The sequence below is a fragment of the Toxotes jaculatrix genome, chromosome 22 (assembly GCF_017976425.1).
Source record: "Toxotes jaculatrix isolate fToxJac2 chromosome 22, fToxJac2.pri, whole genome shotgun sequence".
In the NCBI taxonomy this organism is placed as follows: Eukaryota; Metazoa; Chordata; class Actinopteri; family Toxotidae; genus Toxotes; species Toxotes jaculatrix.
The window spans coordinates 2796978-2815531 of record NC_054415.1 but is presented as its reverse complement, the minus strand read 5'-3'; the positions used below and the strand labels follow the sequence as shown (position 1 = coordinate 2815531).

Here is an 18554-nt window from a genome sequence, read left to right as displayed (position 1 = left end):
CGTTGTCATCACGTACAACAATGACGCCTCACCTGTCCGTCACTCACACACCTTCACCGATTTGTCACGCTGCAGGTTATGAGGAGTGTGCGTAATGTTTAACGTCATGCACCAGGGTCGAAAATACGTGCCCACGCGCTCCTGGGTCACGGATGACCCTCCGTTAACCGTGCTGGCTGTTCACGTCAACAAGTCGCCGTGGACACTCAGCGACGCACCAGAGGCAACGTGGCCGCCACAGGGATCCAAGATGCGGATCTCTAAGGCCAGTAAGGGCGCGGTGGTGGTGAGAGCTGTCCGACGGTATCCGTCTCCCCAGCCGGCCAGCTTGGAGAGCCTGGAGGCGGCTTGGAGCGAGAGATGGCACTCGGAGGTGAAACCACCGGAGAGTTTACCGAGCCCCGAGAGGAGAAACGGCGCGGGAGAAGCTGCTGGGAGCGGGATGGAGGGTCACGGAGGAGGGCCACAGAGGAGCAGGAAGAAGGGGTTCAGACCCCCCGATGTGAGGACCATCTTCTCCCCCGAGGAGAGGGACCCCAGGGTGAAAGTGGAGTGCGGGGAGGGACACAGCTTCGAGCTCGGAGGGGAAGACACCTGGTGTGATGCTTGCTGCGGTTACATCTTCCAGCATGGTCTCACCTGTGCAGGTGAGTGTGCTGATTATTGGGGGAGGGGGGGGGCTTATGGCGCTCCATTAGAGGAGTGAGGTGTTGTTTCAGAAGCTGTTAGACTCATTTGGAGGTCAGGGGACTCGGACTCGAAGTCTATTTTGCACATTTTCACTCCAAATAAGCCTCTAACCCTTTCAGCCTCGTTGTCCATTTAATGTTTATTGTTTCCCAGCAATGAGAATGCACTGTTTTAAAACTTCAGTTTAGTCTGGTTTGGTTTGGTTTGGTTTATAGCGTCACATCCGGACTGACTGACTTCATGAACCTTTAAGGAAACTCTTAAATCATTTGAGGGAACAGGTCCTCATCAAAGTGACACCAATACTTGTAGGTGGCACTGTGACATGGAGTGAAGACCACATTTTCTCATACTCTCGATGACATGAATAGGTAGGGCTCTAAAATTCTAAAGCTCAGCAGCTGGAATGCAGTCGGCATGTAGACAGACCGGTTCAGGTCCAAGAGGAAACGAGTCTCATTGTCTCCTCGAGTACAAACCTTCCCCTTCCTCCGCTTCTGTCCAGTAAACAATAGAAGCAGGGAACACAGTAAAAGGCTCTTCTTCCTCATGTGTTTTGGTCCTAACATGGCTGCCATGGTGCGTTTGTTTTGCAATGGAACTGACACCCAGAAGGTTTTGGTTTTGACTATTCAAATTCATTTTCAATTATTTTCTTTCTGTGTTTCTCCTCCTTCCTCCTTTTATTTACATGTTTATGCTTTCATGAGGCTTTAAAAGCGGTTTCAGCATTTAATTTTGGCCAAAAACAAAAACAAGAGGAAGCTGATTTCAGTCAGTAAAGTCTGAGGACAGATGCTGGACTGAAAACCAGCACCTCTGGCTCTGGATGTGTTGAGTGTATTGTGTATCTCTCTCCTCTCTGACCTCAGCTCAATCATTAAACATGTGTCACGCTGTTAAAAGCAGAAACCACAACAAATGGCTTTGTGTCATTTGTGAAACAAACTCACTTCACCTCGTCTGGTTTTAATATCAGCCTCACGTTGTGTGATTTTTAAACCCACTGCTCATACGTGCTGAATCCAGCAGGGCCGACAGACACCAAGCAGAGATCTGCCTCCGTCCATTTAGCCTTTTAACCTCATTATGTTTACAGACAATGAGCTCTGTGTTTCCCCTCAGATTTACCAGCAGTGCTGATGGACCATGTGTGTGTGCCCGTGCATGTTTATGTTTGTATATTAAGTGTACGCGCCAGTGTGCGATGATATTCCTGCTCATTTAAAAGATGTTTCCGCAGCTGATAGCCACTCAGGAAGCCTGTTACAGGCCCATTACTCGACCTGAAGGTCAACAACGTGAGCGACTTCTCCTCAGGAGGACAGAGAGTAAACTTCTGAAAGTGAGACGTACAGTTTCATCCTCGACGCCCCGTCGCTCTCTGCAGAGGACGGCTGGTGTCCAGGTCGTTCACTAGTTCACTTATTAACACACATAAACAGTCACTTATGAGCTGGTTGAGCAAGAGCAGCAGTTTTGTTTGGTTATTTCTTTAAAAAATTAATCTGTCATGCTGCAAACAGGTTCCTCTGAGGCAGGATTTTGAGTGCTGAGCTGAGCATGTTTGTATTTTGGTTGATTCATAGACAGAAGATGTTCAGTAGGTTCTGGCTTTCACTGGGTTTAATGTTAAGGATTTTGTTGGTTCTAATCTGAATGAGTTAATAAACAAAGAACCAGTGCTCTGGCTGTAAGTAATTGATTGGAGTTAATTAATGAACCAAATCACGTTGTTCTGTCCAGGAGCTTTCTAAGGTTTGAAAATTACTGACCTGTGAAATAAAACATCGCCAGGTTCTCCCTCTTTTTTATGTGTTGAGGAGAAGTATGAATTAATTTGGTAGTTTGAGGAATGTGTGTGTTGTGTGTATAAACCAGCTCTGCACGTGTAGCATCAGCCTGATGTGTTTCTACTTGTGTCTCAAAGTGGGTCAGGTGAGACTCCACGAGGACAGTTCCTGAAAAGACACACTCACTCTCTTGCTCTCACTCACTCTTACTGTGGGTCTCTCGTCCTTTGTCTCTCTCTCTCTCTGCGAGGTGAAGTAACAGAAACCTGCCACGGAGAGCAGGAGTTCTTTGTCTGCCGGGGTTTAGTGTTGCAGCAGATACACTCAGTGTGTAGGTAGAGGGCATTAAAGGATCTCTGGTATCTCCCTGGCAACATCTGCAGCCAAGTACAGCTTGATTTCAAACTGTTCAACAGAACGTGTTTATACTGGTGGCTGTAACGTTCACATATTACACAAAGTCGCAAACCAGAAGAAAAGAAATAAGGTGGACGAGGTTTCCAGAGTTGAAAATTTTAAAAAAATATGTAGAAGAAGTTCAAGTCAAACTGACAGATTTTTTTGTTGTAACTTGGAACTTAATTATTAATATTATTATTATTTTTTGTGTGTGTGTTTCGCAGTGAAAGCGTCTTGTTGGGTCAGTGTCACTGTCGTGGAAAAAATAGTGAAGACCACAGGTGTAGACGGTCACAGAGCAGGGACGCTCATTTTGAACGACTGTGAGGAATACTGAGGCTGATTGTATAAAACTACAGTAAAGTCTGCCTCCACCTCCTGTGTGTGTGTGTGTGTGTGTGTGTCAGCTGTCGTCCCCTTGTTTGTTCAGTCGCTGTGACAGTTTGGCTCCGCAAGAGACACACACACACACGCACACACACACACACACACACACACACACACACACACACACACACACACACACACACACACACACACACACACAGATGCGTACAAGCACAGCTGGGGGTCAGTGTGTGTGTGAGGGGAGGGACCAGTGAAGACCTGAGCAGACTCAGACAGAAACATCATGGATGACAGTGAAGAAGGATTTTGTTGAATTTGTGGATCAGCATCAAGTTATTGTTGGATTTAAATCAGCATCTGGATTCTGTGGGAACCTGAAGAACTCTGAGCAGTGTCTGCTTGCATGTGTGTGTGTGAGTAATGGGCTTTGCCAGAAACTTTGGTAAAACTTTGAGGAGAATGTCTGGATTTTTCTATCGCTTTCCAAAAGTGATGAGACGCTCTGGACGTCTGGAGGTCGGGCTCCTGTGGAGGAACTCTGGTGAGTCTGTGTTTCCAGCTCAACCCGACTCGTCCAGTCGGGTTGATCCGTTTTCAGTCACTGAGAGCGACGCTGTCCGATCGTCTCCAGCATCAGCTGCTCTCTGGCTTTTTTCTTTTCCAGTTTCCATCTCACTTTCTCTTAGCGGATACTTTTTCAGCGTCCTCACCAAAAGACGAACCTGTTTACTGTAAACTGAGCTGAACACGTGACCTCAGCCAACAGGAAACAAAAAAATATAAAGTATAGGAACAAAGTGTTGAAATGATCAGCAGAACAACTTTAAACTGATCTGCTCCTTTTTAAAATTTGTCTGGTTCGATGAAAATGACTGAAAACAGAAAACAAATCACACACACAGTTATTCAGTGTCTCCAGTGTCACATTCATTGTGTCTGCAGCTATTTACTAAGTGTGCCAACCTGCCTGTGTAGACTCTACAGTGTGTGTATGTGTGTGTGTTGTGGTAATATGATAACACTCACTGCTTCATCCTTGTTACTCTGACCAGCTCAGGTTTGATTACATGATAAATCACTTGAACATGTGTCCGAACACGTAGAGACAGAAAAGAAAGGACATCATGAAGAATTAGGAGACAACAGGTGGCTGCTGTATTCAGCACACACCTGTCCTCACATACACACACACACACACCTGTCCTCACGTACACACACACACACACACACACACACACACGCACACCTGTCTCTGTCTCCTCAATTCTGTTCAAGCATTTGCAGTTTTCTTGACTGTGTTGTGAAATGTTAGAACTTGTTCTGTCCTGATGTTTTATTTTTTTCTGCAGTCAGAAAATCAGGAAATACAGAAATACGGGAAAATACAGAGATATTTATAAAAAAGGAAAAATATATGGATCCAGACTGTACATAGTTTGCAGCAGAGCTGTGAGTCAGCTGTTCAGCTGTGTGTGTGTGTGTGTGTGTGTGTGTGTGTGTGTGTGTGTGTGTGTGTGTGTGTGTGTGTGTGTGTGTGTGTGTGTGTTTCAGCAGGTGAGTGTTAGAGGAGCTGGAGACTCATTGTCGCTCTCTCTGCACACACAGACCTGATTAGAGACCCTGTCCTAAAAAATCTTTCACACACAGGAGGGAAAACTGCCCAGTCTGTTGCTTCTGACCTTTGACCTCTGAGCTGAGATCCTCCTGAACACACTGAGTTTCACAATAAGAGCCCTCCGTGTGGTGACCTACAGGCTGCTGTTTGTGGGTTTGGCACAGAGGAAACCCAGACTAAGTAATAGTAGAAGTAGTTACCCCTAACCCTAATTTCCTAACCCTGGAAGTTAAATAAATTCTAGTATATAATTCTAGTGTAAAAACAATAAAGGTCAGAGGGTTTGTGTGTGTGTGTGTGTGTGTGTCTGACTTTCCTCTGCTTGACTGATTGAGTGCGATCGATCGGTGTTGAGTGGGAGATGCTTTTATCCCTGAGACGGCAGAAAGAAACAGAGGGAAGAGAAAGGAAACAGACAGAGAGAATGAATGGGAAGAAACAGAGTCACCAAACATACATTTTCACCTTTTAGCAGCACTTCAGGTTTTCAGACAGTCAGGAAACGTGATGTGAAAATTCAGAGGATTCAGTGTCCTTGTTTTACTGCATTGTCATGTTTTAACAGCTACTACATTAAAATGAGAGCAGCTTTTTTCAGCGTTGGAGCTGGTTAAGGTGGAATTCCTTCACTGCTGCAACTGACTGACACAGCAACAAAAACAAGCAAAGATAATAAAGCAGCTGTAGTTTGCCTGTGTTCTCTGACTCTGGTCCTGTAGTTTGTTGTTTTATTGTTGTTATGTTTCCACGTCCATGTAGTTCACAGTAACATGATGTCCTGGACGTATGAATGGATGGAGGTGGAAAGCTCTGCCTGTCTTCCTCTGTGGATCAGGTTCATTGTCAGAAGGGATATAGATGGATGACAGGGTGGACGCATGAATGGAGAGTGATATCAGGAAACTGGGTAGACACACACACACACACTCACTCACTCACTCACTAGTCATAACAAGCTACGTAAGTGAGCGGAGAGCGGAGAGTGATTGCAGATGACTGAGTCAGCGGTCCTACATCCACCACCGCCACCCTCCCTCCTCTCCTGTCTGTGTGTCCATCACACTGTGGCCTCTATTTGACTGTTAAATCACCCACTCAGCACAACAACACAGAGACACAGAGAGAGACGGGGAAACAGGCAGAATGGAGGCTACGCACATTAGCATCTGAAGCCTGACACAGACTGAAAGTAGAGCAGAGCACGGCCGAGAGACACTGGAAAAAGACTGGAGAGGAGAGAGAGTGTGTTGGTGTATGTGCTTGACTCCTGTGTGTGTGTAGAAGATAAGGTGCTGCAATGGAACTGATCTAAGTGGGGATATCAGGTGTGTGTGTGTGTGTGTGTGTGTGCATCTGTGGGATGAAGATGGGAGATGGGAGCAGCCATGTGCAAACTGTCGGATAAAGTCGGACAGCACGTGAAAAAGAGGTCGACAGGTAGGATCGTGGGAACGAACGCACACACGCACAGTTTGTGTAGGGGCTTGTTAGCTTCTCATGTGTGCTGTCGGAGTGTATCTGAGCGTATGATGTTTGTTAGTTGACAGGAAATTAGTGAAAAAGCTTCCTCCTCTTCTCTGGCAGAGTTATTTCTATACATAATGGTGCTGCTGGATTTTGGCCAGTCTTGTTTTGTGTGTGTGTGTGTGTGTGTCTGTGTGTGTGTGTGTGTGTGTGTGTGTGTGTGACTGTATGAGTGTGTGTGAGAGTGTGTGAAAGAAAGATGTCATATTTATTATCAGTTCATTTCTGTGAGTTGACTGACTAATTGTTCACCATCCTAAAACCTCATGTTTATACCATTTAGTCAAATGTTTTTCTCAGTGATTAAAAAAAACATGTTGATGTTGTGGGGGAAATATTTTATTTTATTAATGATTACCAATGATTACTGGATTATTGTCCTGCCAAACAGAGTATTTGTAATAGTGGATTTGCTGCTTGATACTATATTAAGTAGAATAATAATAATAAAAATCCAGAACCAGCAGGTTGTCAGTCACTTTGGTCATTTTGGGGAGAAGACAGTCACATTAAAAGCCTTTGTATTGTCCTCATAATGCTAAAAACAAAGGTCGAATCCTCCATGCTTTTGTTTTGAAACATTTTCCCCATTCATAATAAGTCAGCATTTGCATGTTTAACTCTGATCTCAACCGACGGACTCTGTCTGTAACGTATATGCAAATAACCTCTTGATGTCAGCTCACGCACAAAAATTCCACTGCGTTGTGTATCCTTATCTCTGCACACACCTCACAGCGACATTCTCTGACAATCACTGATAAACATTTTCTCTTTCTCCTTCCTTTCCTTCTGTTCTTCTCTCTGTCAGTAAATTGGTCCATTAATCGATTCATCTCGTCTCTGCAGGTTGTAAATACTCGTGTCACGCTGCGTGTAGGGACAGAGTGTCGCTGGACTGTCATCCTGCTGCTTCACCCATCAGTCAGGACCAGCTCAACAACAACACACAGCTCCATGTGAGTACACAACAGTGTGTGTGTCAGTTTGTGTGTGTTTCCTATGAAGCAACAGCATTAGAATTTTTTTTCTTTATTAATCAGGATTGTTTGCAGCTAATGAGACTTTTCCTCACACGTTTGCAGCAGAAGTAAATAACACCACACTGCAGTGTTTGTGTGGAGGTTGCCCAGTTGTCTTATTGCTGTAATAGTGTGCATTACCACAAGAGGGCGCTGGTGTCAAACATTCTGACTGCTGGTGAACTCGTTTAATGTGGCCTCTGTGGTTTGATATTTCACTGCCTGAGGCTTCAGGACAAACAAAGAGAACACAAAAAACTTTCAGATATTTTCTCTGTTATCTTCAGATTAATGTTGCTTCATGTGGACTGAGGTGTTTATGAGGAAAGTTCAGAAAAACTATTTAAAAAAAAAAATAATGAGACAAATGCAAGACAAATACAGTAATGCACCCATGTAGAGCTGAAGTTGGTAGTTTAATAACCTGTGAATCATTTTTTAGTGAACTCTCTCTACTTTCAGCCTCTCATTCATTGAGATTTGTTGTTTTTTTGTCTAGTATGAGAATAAATGAATGAGTTTGGGGTTTCTGACATTTTAGATTTTACATTTTACAAACCAAGCAACTGATCAATTAATCCAATAATCAACAGGCGCATTAATTGATAGGACCATGTGATGAATATGACACAGGACAGATAATAACACGTGTGTGAGTGTGAATGTGTGTTTTCTGTGTCGAATTCCTTTCTGCTTTGATAAAACGTTGGACCCCAAGTCAGTACACACACCCATAATACATCATGCACCAAGAATAGTGTGTGTGTGTGTGTGTGTGTGTAATTCCTGGAAGACAGCTGGGTGTGTAGCAGGTCTGGTTCATGTTAGAGTGTTTTTGCAGACAGGCTATACTATAACATTACACAACTGTATCTCTGTTAGCTTTAACAATATGTGTGTGTGTGTGGAATGTGCGTGTGGAATCAGCAGCACACGTACACAGTTGACTCATGACACTGCAACCGAGAAAGACTTTCATCATCGTCAGTTATTTCCTTTACTAATCGAATGGTTTTGCCGTAGATCTTCAGGGCAGAGCTCTGTGTGTATAATGCTTTAAATAACTTGGTCAGCAGTGCTCTCTTTGGCTCGTGGGGTGGTTTACACACTAACAGACACACACCTGTGCCAGCTATCACGGTGAAAGGGATCTCACAGGGCAGCCAACCCGTGTACGGAGGCCTTTGCTCCACTAACACACACTGTGATATTAGTGCAGAGAAGTCATCCAGTAATACAAAACATAATAAGAAAATAGATGATTTGGTATGTGCTGCACCAATACCAGTTTTAAGTGATCAATATTGATCTCTTTACCAACCTGAAATTACTTATAATGTCATTTATAATAAAGAAATTGCCTGACTGCCTGTGATTAAGCTGAAAATAGCTTCAACAACCACGAACCGGAGACAGAACGGAGATAAATTTGAAGTTTGACGTCAGTCTGGGCCATCAAACCTTGTTACTGTCAGTACAGAGACAAACCTCTGACTATTTAACCACAGCACTGACTCCGTAATATAATCACCAGTCAGTTTGATCAGCTGGCCTGAATCTGTAGCACAGGCATCATGGACACGTTTTTGTATAGATTTTGGTCATTTAGATCATTTTTCTGTCAGAAATAATCTGGTAAAGTTTTGTTAGTCATGATGAAAGCACAAAATCATCTTTCTTTTTAAATTAAAGACTAATTTCATCCCTGGTTAATCGTCTTAACAGACATTTTCTTTATACAACAGATGGAATCCTGATTTGAAGTACTGGTAACACCACTGAGGTGATTTTTTTAGTGCTAAGCTGGTTTAGATTAGTTTTCTTTACTTTGATTTTATTCTGAAAAGACATAGCAGGCAGAGAGGGGGCTACAGTTGTACAGTATGAGAAACAGTTCCTTCACCCCTCTTCTCGCTTTGCGATTGGTTTGGATAAAGGGAGAGGAGGTAAATGATCGACAGAGAAAAAGAGAGGCCAACCGGCCGCGGGGTTTCACTTCCTGTCTGCTGGGAAAGACAAACACAGGCGGAGACACAGGAGAGAAAACAAAGACAGCAGAGGGAAGGAGAATAAACAGGGAGTCCAGGCAGAGAGGAATGTTCATGTGTTTTCTCTGTGGCTCTGATGGAGGCTCATTAACACTGTTGGGTCAGAGCGGGAGATAATTCATCAGAGCCCGTCGCATTAAAGACCCTGTTAGCTCGTCAGGAAAACAACGTCACACAGCAGGAGTCAGTGAACAGACTGAAGTTTACACTGAGCATTGGCAGAGTAGGGTCGCCTACCTCTGATAGTGTTCAGCCTTAATGTCAGTAAACTGTCTCAGTAATGTAAAGTAATTCTGCAGTAGTGTTTGCTAACATTAACCACAATAAGCTGCTGAGCATGTTTGGCCACAAAGGCAGCAGCAAAACACCTGAACTGAGTAAACTGAACAGAGTAAACTTTGTTTTCTTATGAATTTAACTTTGCATTTATAAGAAGAAGAGCCGACGGAAAGCACAAGATAATGTTTGAAAAGTTAGAAAAGTAAATTTTGAAAAAGAAAAAGGAGGAATGTTAATGTGTTTTCCCTCTGGGTTTTATGGTTACTCATTACTCATTAACGGCTGTTGGCCAGGTTAGAGCTGGGCTGAGCTCACACAAACACATAGAAGCACAAACCACCAAGAGGGGAAACTGTTGCAGCCTGTAACCTGAGAAAACATATTCCAGTGTGGGGATGTATAGTATGACGCTATCTGAAGTATGAGTTTATGGCTGTACCTTGTACTTCCTGTCGTCTTCTGTTTGTACTCTGTGTTCCTGACTCACCTGCCGTTATGGAGGAGGGTTGGACTGACAGGGCTGGCTGAAGGCTGATGACACCTGAGTTATGTTGAGCTGTCGGTGTGTTGGACCCTTTCCCTGGACAACTTTCTTTTTATATATTATTTTGCAATTTACTTCTCATATCAACTTAAACCACATTTCAAACATACTTCGGCTGCCAGCTACCGGTGTTGATAGTGAATATCTGCAGATGTTTAACATCCTGTCTAATCCATTTTCCTCTCTGAGCTGTGTGTGTGTGCGTGTGTTTGTTTATGTGTGTTTCTACATAAAAAATAAACATCTGTCCTACAGTTATAAATGTTTCTCAGTAGGAAAAGGATCAAACCAACACATCGCTGTGGCACCGCAACGCAGAGATTCAGCAAAACTACTGGGGTGGGGCGCACACACACACACACACACACACACACACACACACACACACACACACACGCACTCAGGTCATTCAGGCTAAATCCCATAACTGCAGCCACTAAATCATCTGGGGGTTAAAAAAAATGCACACACACAATGTTATTCTAGATGGTTCACCTCTACACAACCTTACAGCACAGCTAAAACTACACACAGACACACCCACACACGCCAAGTTTTATTGCCACAGTATTATTGCTCTTAATAGAAGTCTGGGGTCAGGATCAGCCCAAAAACTTCAGAGTAAAGAAGATTTTTTTGAAGTCACACACACACAAACACACACACACATATTTAAAGGCACTAACCCCCAACTACGTCACAATTGCTGCTCATAACCAAGAAAGACAGTGTCGCTGCTTTAAAAATAATCCTGGATCTGGTTTTCTGGATTTCCTTCAATATCAAACATCTGGTTTCATGGTTCTTCCTGTAAACAGACATCATCACCATCTGCTTATCATACCTCTCTTCCTCTTCGTGTATCTCTCTTAATCTTCCCTTTCCTCTAGTCCTCTAATCAGCCGCCTATTGTGTTAAAGAAAATACAAACAGAGAGAGGAGGCTAACCTGCCAAACACAGAGGAGGAAACGGAGGAAGAGTCTGGGAGAAAATCAGACTTGTTGGGATAAAATGCGTTTTTTACATAAAAGGCAAAGACACGCACAGGACGGACGAACTAACTGAATCACGAGTTTTAGTTGGCAGAAAATAATCTAGTTGTTATATTTCTATACTATCAGCGTTTTTCTAATCATTTTATCCATCCCCTGTATTATACAAAGACCGACAGAGACTCAAAGACAGTATGGTGGCAGTAACAGGGGGATGAACCATAGCAGCCAGTATGACTGTAATCTTTGTGGATTGTGAAGGATTAACTCCTCGGTCAGATGCAGGTCTGACAGACAAAGCTCCCCCATCATCAGCTGCCTGTTGCAGAAACGGGACACCAGCCGACAGCTTAGAGACCCAACGACAGACGAGTCCCATTGATTTCCTTCATTTTTTGGCTCCTAACATGTCCCAACATGGCCCACCGTGCAGCTAGCGCATTTTATAGCTGAGCTACAGCGAACGCCAGCTGAGCCCCGTGTTACATGTAAGGCGTCTCTGGTGACAGTTTTTGCTGTGTTTTTCAGGTTAATGATTTTTCCAGCCTTTTTTGTTTTCCGTTGCGTTTTCGTAGATTGTTTTATGCAGATTGTTTTAATTGTTTTATGTTTGTTTTTATTCCAGTTTATCATACTACTTTTAAAAATGTGCTTTTACAATAAAAATATAGATAATTCCTGAACCACAGTAGAAACAAAGACTGTCTGCCTGAGGCCCTTTATCAAAAAGCTTTTTTGTGTGTGTGTTTTGGGGGGTGTTATGCTACAACACAATCAAAACAGAAATGAATGACACCAACAGAAACCAGTTTTAAGTAGCTGTTCTGGATTATCTGGATCATTTTGCCGAGTTAAACCCAGATCAGGTGTTTTGACGTTATCCGACTTTTCCAGATAACTCAACAAACCTGCTTCTGGGGTCAGGCCTCCTATCGTGTGATCGACAAAGGATCACAGAGACAGTTCCCATCAGAAAGGCACACTACAACACAAGCCTGGTGGTGTCACATTAATACACAGTGGTGTGAATTAAAGGCCCAACGCGGGGGCCGCGTGTATGAAAATATTAAAGTGACTGTTGTTACACTCACAAAATAAAACCCAGTTTAACGTTGTGCACGTGTGTAGGAGTCAGGGTCAGTGCATCAAGAGGTAAACTGAGCTCTGCAAAAGCAAACTGCTGCAATTTTTCTGCTTAGTTTGTGGGAGGTTCAAAGGAAGACACTGATCTGTATCAGGGTGGGACACCACAACCGTCTGCTCTCCATGCGTGTGTGTGTGTGTGTCTGTGTGTGTGCATGTACAGTCTATGTTTGTTTGCTCTTATCTTGGATCTAGTCCTTATCCAGGCGGACGATCTCAGCCTCAGATACCGACCATCCGGGATAAGAGCTCGCTGAAAATGACACACATTCACCATTCATACGGCAGCGACACACTGACCTCACTGTAAAATAAAAATAAAATATGTAGATACGCCGTCGGCTGAATGCACACTGACAGATCTCAGATTAAAATAACAGACACAGAAACAACAGACACAGCGCTTTTGGTTTTTAGATAACAGAAGTCCCAAAATTCTCAAGTTAAACAATGAACAAAGAGCTCATATGTCTGTGCTCACTTTATGTTTTTTATTTATATGAAAAGTTTGAAGATTATTATTTTAAACTGAGTTCAGCTGAGGTCTATACGGGAAGGAGAGACCGCGAGAGGGAGAAAGATTGTGCTGGCAAAGAAAGAAAAAATCTTATCATGCCAATAAATCTCCTTGAATTGAATTAAACTCTGAGTGTGTGTGTGTGTGTGTGTGTGTCTGTGTCTCTGTGTGTCTGTGTGTCTGTGTGTTTGGCTGCTGACTCTCACAGTTCTGTCATTGTGCTGCTGCTGCAGAACAGTTCCTCTCAGCTCTGTGAGTTCAGACCAGCTGTGTTTCCTTATCCTGTTTGGTTTTGAGTGATTTAATTCAGTATTCAGTGTAAAAATATTATGTTTTATGAAAGGACCATTTCCTCTAAAACGACCCCATGCTCATAAAACCCCCGCCAGTCTGGAAATATTTTCTATGATATGCACTTTTGGGCTGAATAAACGTTCATGTGAGCCTAGAAACTGGCTTTGCTGAGGTGAGATGGATTTTACCACCTTTCCAGCCCTGCCAGGGGTGGATGAGGTGATTTTGGGGCACTGAATCCAAACCTTTGTCTTCATTTTCAGTCCATCCTTTCTGCAGACTTCTTCTGGACTGGGACTATAATGTGCACGCAGGAGCTTGGTATGACCATAGTTGACGTCTTTATTGTTTGTCTAACTTGGTTTATCGCAGTGGACATTATCGGCTGCGTCACACAGTTCACAGGTCCACACCAGTGTAGTTTCCTTCTCACTGTCCCTATTTATAGCTGTAGCTTAGCGTCTGTAGTGACTGTAGCTTATTTAACTACTTATTACCTACCACAGACATGCAAAACAAGCACGTTGACCTTCAGAGAGCATTAAGAGCAAAACAAAGTCAGAAGGATTCATCGTCTGGGAACCTTGAATGTTAGTGTAAAAATGTACAAACAAACTGGGTCCAAAGTTTAATCAAAGAGGCAAAAGTCCAGCTCCTCGTGTAATTCTGCTCCTCCAGCTGCAGTGTAACCTACAGGGCTGCGGGGTTTGACTTAAAGCTGGCGTTCCTCCTCTCGCTGTCTGTCTGTGATTATGTGATCCACCGAGGTTGTGTGTGATCATCAGACAGCATTCCTCCGCTCTTTGATCACGAGACACTCGGTGTTTTGTCTGTCAGGATGAAATACTGGGCCTCCGGGGGGGGGGGGGACACAGGATGCATGGGACACACTCTCTCTCACACACACACACATACACACTAAATAATGTCTATCAACATCTGAAATCTAAAAATATCCTGCAAGGATCTGCACATGCTGAAGCCTCCATGGACATTATGTGTGAAAATATTCCACATTCAAAGGCTTTCACGCAGTTAGAGGATCAGTTTCATGGACCCTGAGGCAACGTGGAGCTCAGGTTGGACATTCAACACCTGTAACACCAAAACAAAAGACTCCATGCACACACTCACACTTGTGTGTCCTATGACACACACAGGTGTCATAGGACTACGAATGCCCCTCAGTGTGCTGCATTACCTGACAAACCTTTATAGCGCAAGATGCAACCTTTCAGTAGACATAATCTCTGCATGGATAAGATCACAGCTAACGTTTTAAAATGCAGGGCTGCTATTCCCCCGTCACATCACTTCCCTTTGTTACTGTTAAACTTTCACTTCTTGCACATAATATGCAGTTTGATTTTAATAGATAATTTCAGACAGAGACAGACAAAAGCTTGTCATCCCTTTATTTCCAACTGACTTGTTTTATTCCATTATTCCATTCCTCACACTTAGCTCAAAAAGAAAACCTCTTTATTAACAATATCTTACACCTGCACTCGATGCTTTGATGCAGCTTTATTCCATTACTGCCCCTCACCCTCACATGTAGATGTTAGAGGTCTGTTAGGAGCCTGCTCCTGCTTTGAAACTGGTTTAATGATTAACCAGACCTTCAGCTGCAGATACACACCCGTTTCTCACAAGGCTTGTTCCTGTCAGGGAGTGAAAATAGACATCACAGCAGATAATTATAATAATATACTAATGATAATAATAATGCAGTTGATATAAAAAATGAACCTTGATACGGACAACCAAATGTATCACAGGACTCACATGATTCAGTCAGACATCATGGACAAACAAGTTGCTTGTTTTATGATGTAACCAACTGAATTGCTAATTTTTAAATAAATTACTGAAAGAATTAGTCTACAGGATGTCTGCACCGTCCAGAAACACTTTCATATCGGCTGTTTTTAAGTGTCAGGAAGAACTTTTTGGTAAAATAATGAATGAATTCCTAAAATAACTCAGTGCTGACCGTTGCCCCAGGCCATACATAGGAAACTTTAGGACCTGCTCCTACAATGAAAAGTAAGTAATGTATAACTCTGACTGCAGAGCTGCAGATCATCCATCTCACTGAACCACCAAACCACATTCCTCTGCTACAGCCACTTACATTTCAATCGTTCATTGTTCCTCTCATTACTATTCATTGTTTTTATTTTTATCTTTTACCTGAACTGACCCTTTCATCTCAGTGACAATAAATTTTCAAGTTTTTCAAGTTAGTTCAAAGTCCTTATTTGAGATTTAAGAGACAGGCCAGATTTTCAGGCCATAAAGAAGCATGTAAACCTTTAATAGTTCATCTTTTGTTTTGTTTTTCACTCATAGCCAAAAATGTTTGGTGAATAAATCGTGGTGTACTGGAGAAGAGTTGTGCAATAGGTTTAAATTGTTTCATGCACAACAACTACATGAATTTTGGTGCCATGGGAAAGTTTTAATCTTTTAATCTTCTTGTTGTGCACATTGTGCCGTGATGTTAACAGTCACAGAGTTACAGTATAGTGTCCGTATGTTAGTCAGGAGCTGCCTGCACTGGAATGTCAGTAATGTGTAACCAGACTGGCTCCAGGCCAAAGTGACTGGACAGCAGATTAACACCAGTGACCCCACACGCATATACACTTCTCTGTGCATGTGTGTGTCTGTGCGTGTGTTTTTCTGAGGCGTGGCATTAAAAATTACTGAATGAATTGTTGCATTAATTTCATCAAGTAATATCATTAATTAATAAAACAACATGCAGCAAAGTAGTGGGCCTGCTGAAGGTTCCTTCTGGGGCCATTTAGGGCCAAGATGGGGCATAGCTGCTTATCTGTGTGTGTGTGTGTGCGTGTGTGTGTGTGTGTGTGTGTGTGGATCTTGGATGGATCATTGCAGTATTTTAAAGGATAAGATGGTGGTTTGGCTGCCCCAGATGACTCTTATTTATTTTTGGTCTCTTTTCTAACCCTGCTGGTTTTAAATTAGAGCCTGTCTGTCTAAAAATCTCCCAACTAGTCCACTGGTTGTTGTGTGTGTGTGTGTGTGTGTGTTTGCGTGTGTTTATGTGTGGGTTTGGCTTGATTTAGTGCAGATGTACCGTAGATTTCACCCTGCAGCTGAACCTGCTTTTGCTGATCATGATTTTTTTTTTTTTTTTCAGCTGGGTGGGTGGGCTGTTATAACAACATATAATGTTAAAAATCATTAGTTCTGTGTGCTGTTAGGAAGCACAATCCTAGAAGTATCTGAAAGCAGAAGGTACTTATACCTTTAATTATCTCTGTGCTCAGTAATAGTTTCCAGTTGTTGGCCCTTGAAGGCCATAAGAGACTTTAACACCACCCACTGAAAACAGAAGTAAAACTCTAATCCGTTTTACGAGCACGTAAACGCAGCAGTGGGTCAGGTTGCCGCCTGACTGAACACACTGTGTAATAAGCTTTCAGTATGGTTTTGATTCCACTCTGTGTTTTATGATACTGTATGACGGCAGCATACATCCCCTAAAGGTGCATTTCTGGATGCATTTGGACACACTCATATTAAACCATATGAGAAACACATAACAGCTTCTGAATGTTCCTGCAAGCAGCTCTGTGAGGTTGTACTAACGTGAAGAAAGACAATGATAACATGCTGACATGAGGGTGTAATGTTTATCATGCTCACTATCTTAATTTAATGTGTTAGAACCCTAACATTTGCTAATTAGCAGTAAACAAACACCTGGGCAGTTTATTCAGTGATACTGTTGAGATATTTCACTAAAAGCCAAAAATATCAACACTGAATGGTTGGAACAAAATATATCATAAGCTTCAATCCAAAAATATTGGTGTTGAACACAATAAAACATTTTAATACTCAGTATTTCCTGCTACAAAAACCTAGTCTTCGCTCTCCGCTAAAGGTCAACTCTCTGGCTGCGTCTCTGCACCAGAACCATGCCTCCTGGTAAGACCAAACCACACCACATGGAGACATGACTTCTCATTTTGGTTTGGCTGATTTCATCCTGAGCCTCCCACTGTCCAGCGCAAACATTTGCACGAGTTCAAAAAAACATCTCAGATTAACAGACTTATAGCCTTGGTATTGTGTTATTAATTAATATAAATATCATACCAATATTGTTTTTACTCTGTGTTCTGTTGGCTTCTAATGTGATGCTTGAGTCTTATGAAGTCAGGAGTGTGATTACCTGCAAAGAAAAATTGGACTGATGGTAAAATGGACATTAAATCTTCTTGCCTGAGGCCTTTTCTCAGGTTAACTGAGTGAATTAGAGGCCGAGCACACATTTGTAGGGGACTGGACGCAAACCAGACTTACCATTAGCAAACACCTTGAGGGCTCAAACTAATTTTCACAGAGTAATTATGTCCAAAAAAGGAAGGAAAAAAGATAATCATCCTCTTTCTTGCTGGGGTTCTTTGGCTTTGGGCTCATTAAAACATTCACTGCAGATAAAGACTGTTGAAACATGAAAAAATCACATTGTTTTAATTTAAAATGGCTGGTGTAGTCACTGGAACATTAGTTGCTAATCAGGTAAAATTAAAAAAAGATACATGCAATCCAGCATCACCTCCCATGAACTACACACAAACATAACTCCAGCACTAAGGCATTTTAAATGTCGGGAAAAGCAGCTGCCAGGGAGCCCTGTTCCACCCAGTGAATGGCCTTAGCAATTAAACACACACACAAACACACACAATGCGTCAGTTCAGCAACAGTAGCTATTAAATGCCTTTGGTGTCTGTATTTTTAGTTTACTTGATTCTGGCTGGAGCAGGAAAAGCATGTTGCAGAGGAAAAAACTTAGAAATCTAGCTTTAGTTTGTTGCCTGTTGATCGAGGTAAGACGCTGCATTTTGTTCATTTCTTGCATCTTCAAAATATCTGTGTGTATTTCAGGTCTTTAATTAAAACAGGGTCAGATTTTTTGGAGCTGCTGAAGGCCGCTGTTCTGTGACTGACCCCTGACGTTTATTTTAGGAATGTGGGTAACTTATACTCTTGTCGGTGGTGTGTTTTTCAAGCTTTGTTATGAATATACTGAGGTTTGAGGGTGACTCCATATCCTGGAGAGGAGAAAGGAAGCTCACATTTTGCCTCTGGGCACTTCAAATGTCAGCAAAGTGCAGAAGGTAAAAAAAATGTAAGCTTGAATCTCCTCTGTGCTTCAGCAGTCATACAGCAGTCTTGCAGATTGTTAAAGGATAAAGCTGGAATTGTATCATACAAAATTAAAAGCTATTATTACAGTTCCTGTACTAGCCAGTTGATCTTTCAACTGTCTCTCACAGTCTTTATCAGCTCAGTTGCCA

At 42.5% G+C, this 18554-nt stretch overlaps 1 protein-coding gene across 1 annotated transcript; it reads left to right on the top strand.

Moving 5' to 3' along the window:
- The first annotated feature begins 92 nt into the window (after positions 1-92).
- LOC121176565 (ras association domain-containing protein 5-like) lies at positions 93-7868 on the top strand. Its single transcript, XM_041030657.1, has 3 exons — positions 93-647; positions 7219-7328; positions 7854-7868. Exons 1-3 carry the CDS (start codon positions 95-97, stop codon positions 7866-7868), a joined length of 678 nt encoding a protein of 225 aa, XP_040886591.1. The 5' UTR covers positions 93-94.
- The last annotated feature ends 10686 nt before the right edge of the window (positions 7869-18554 follow it).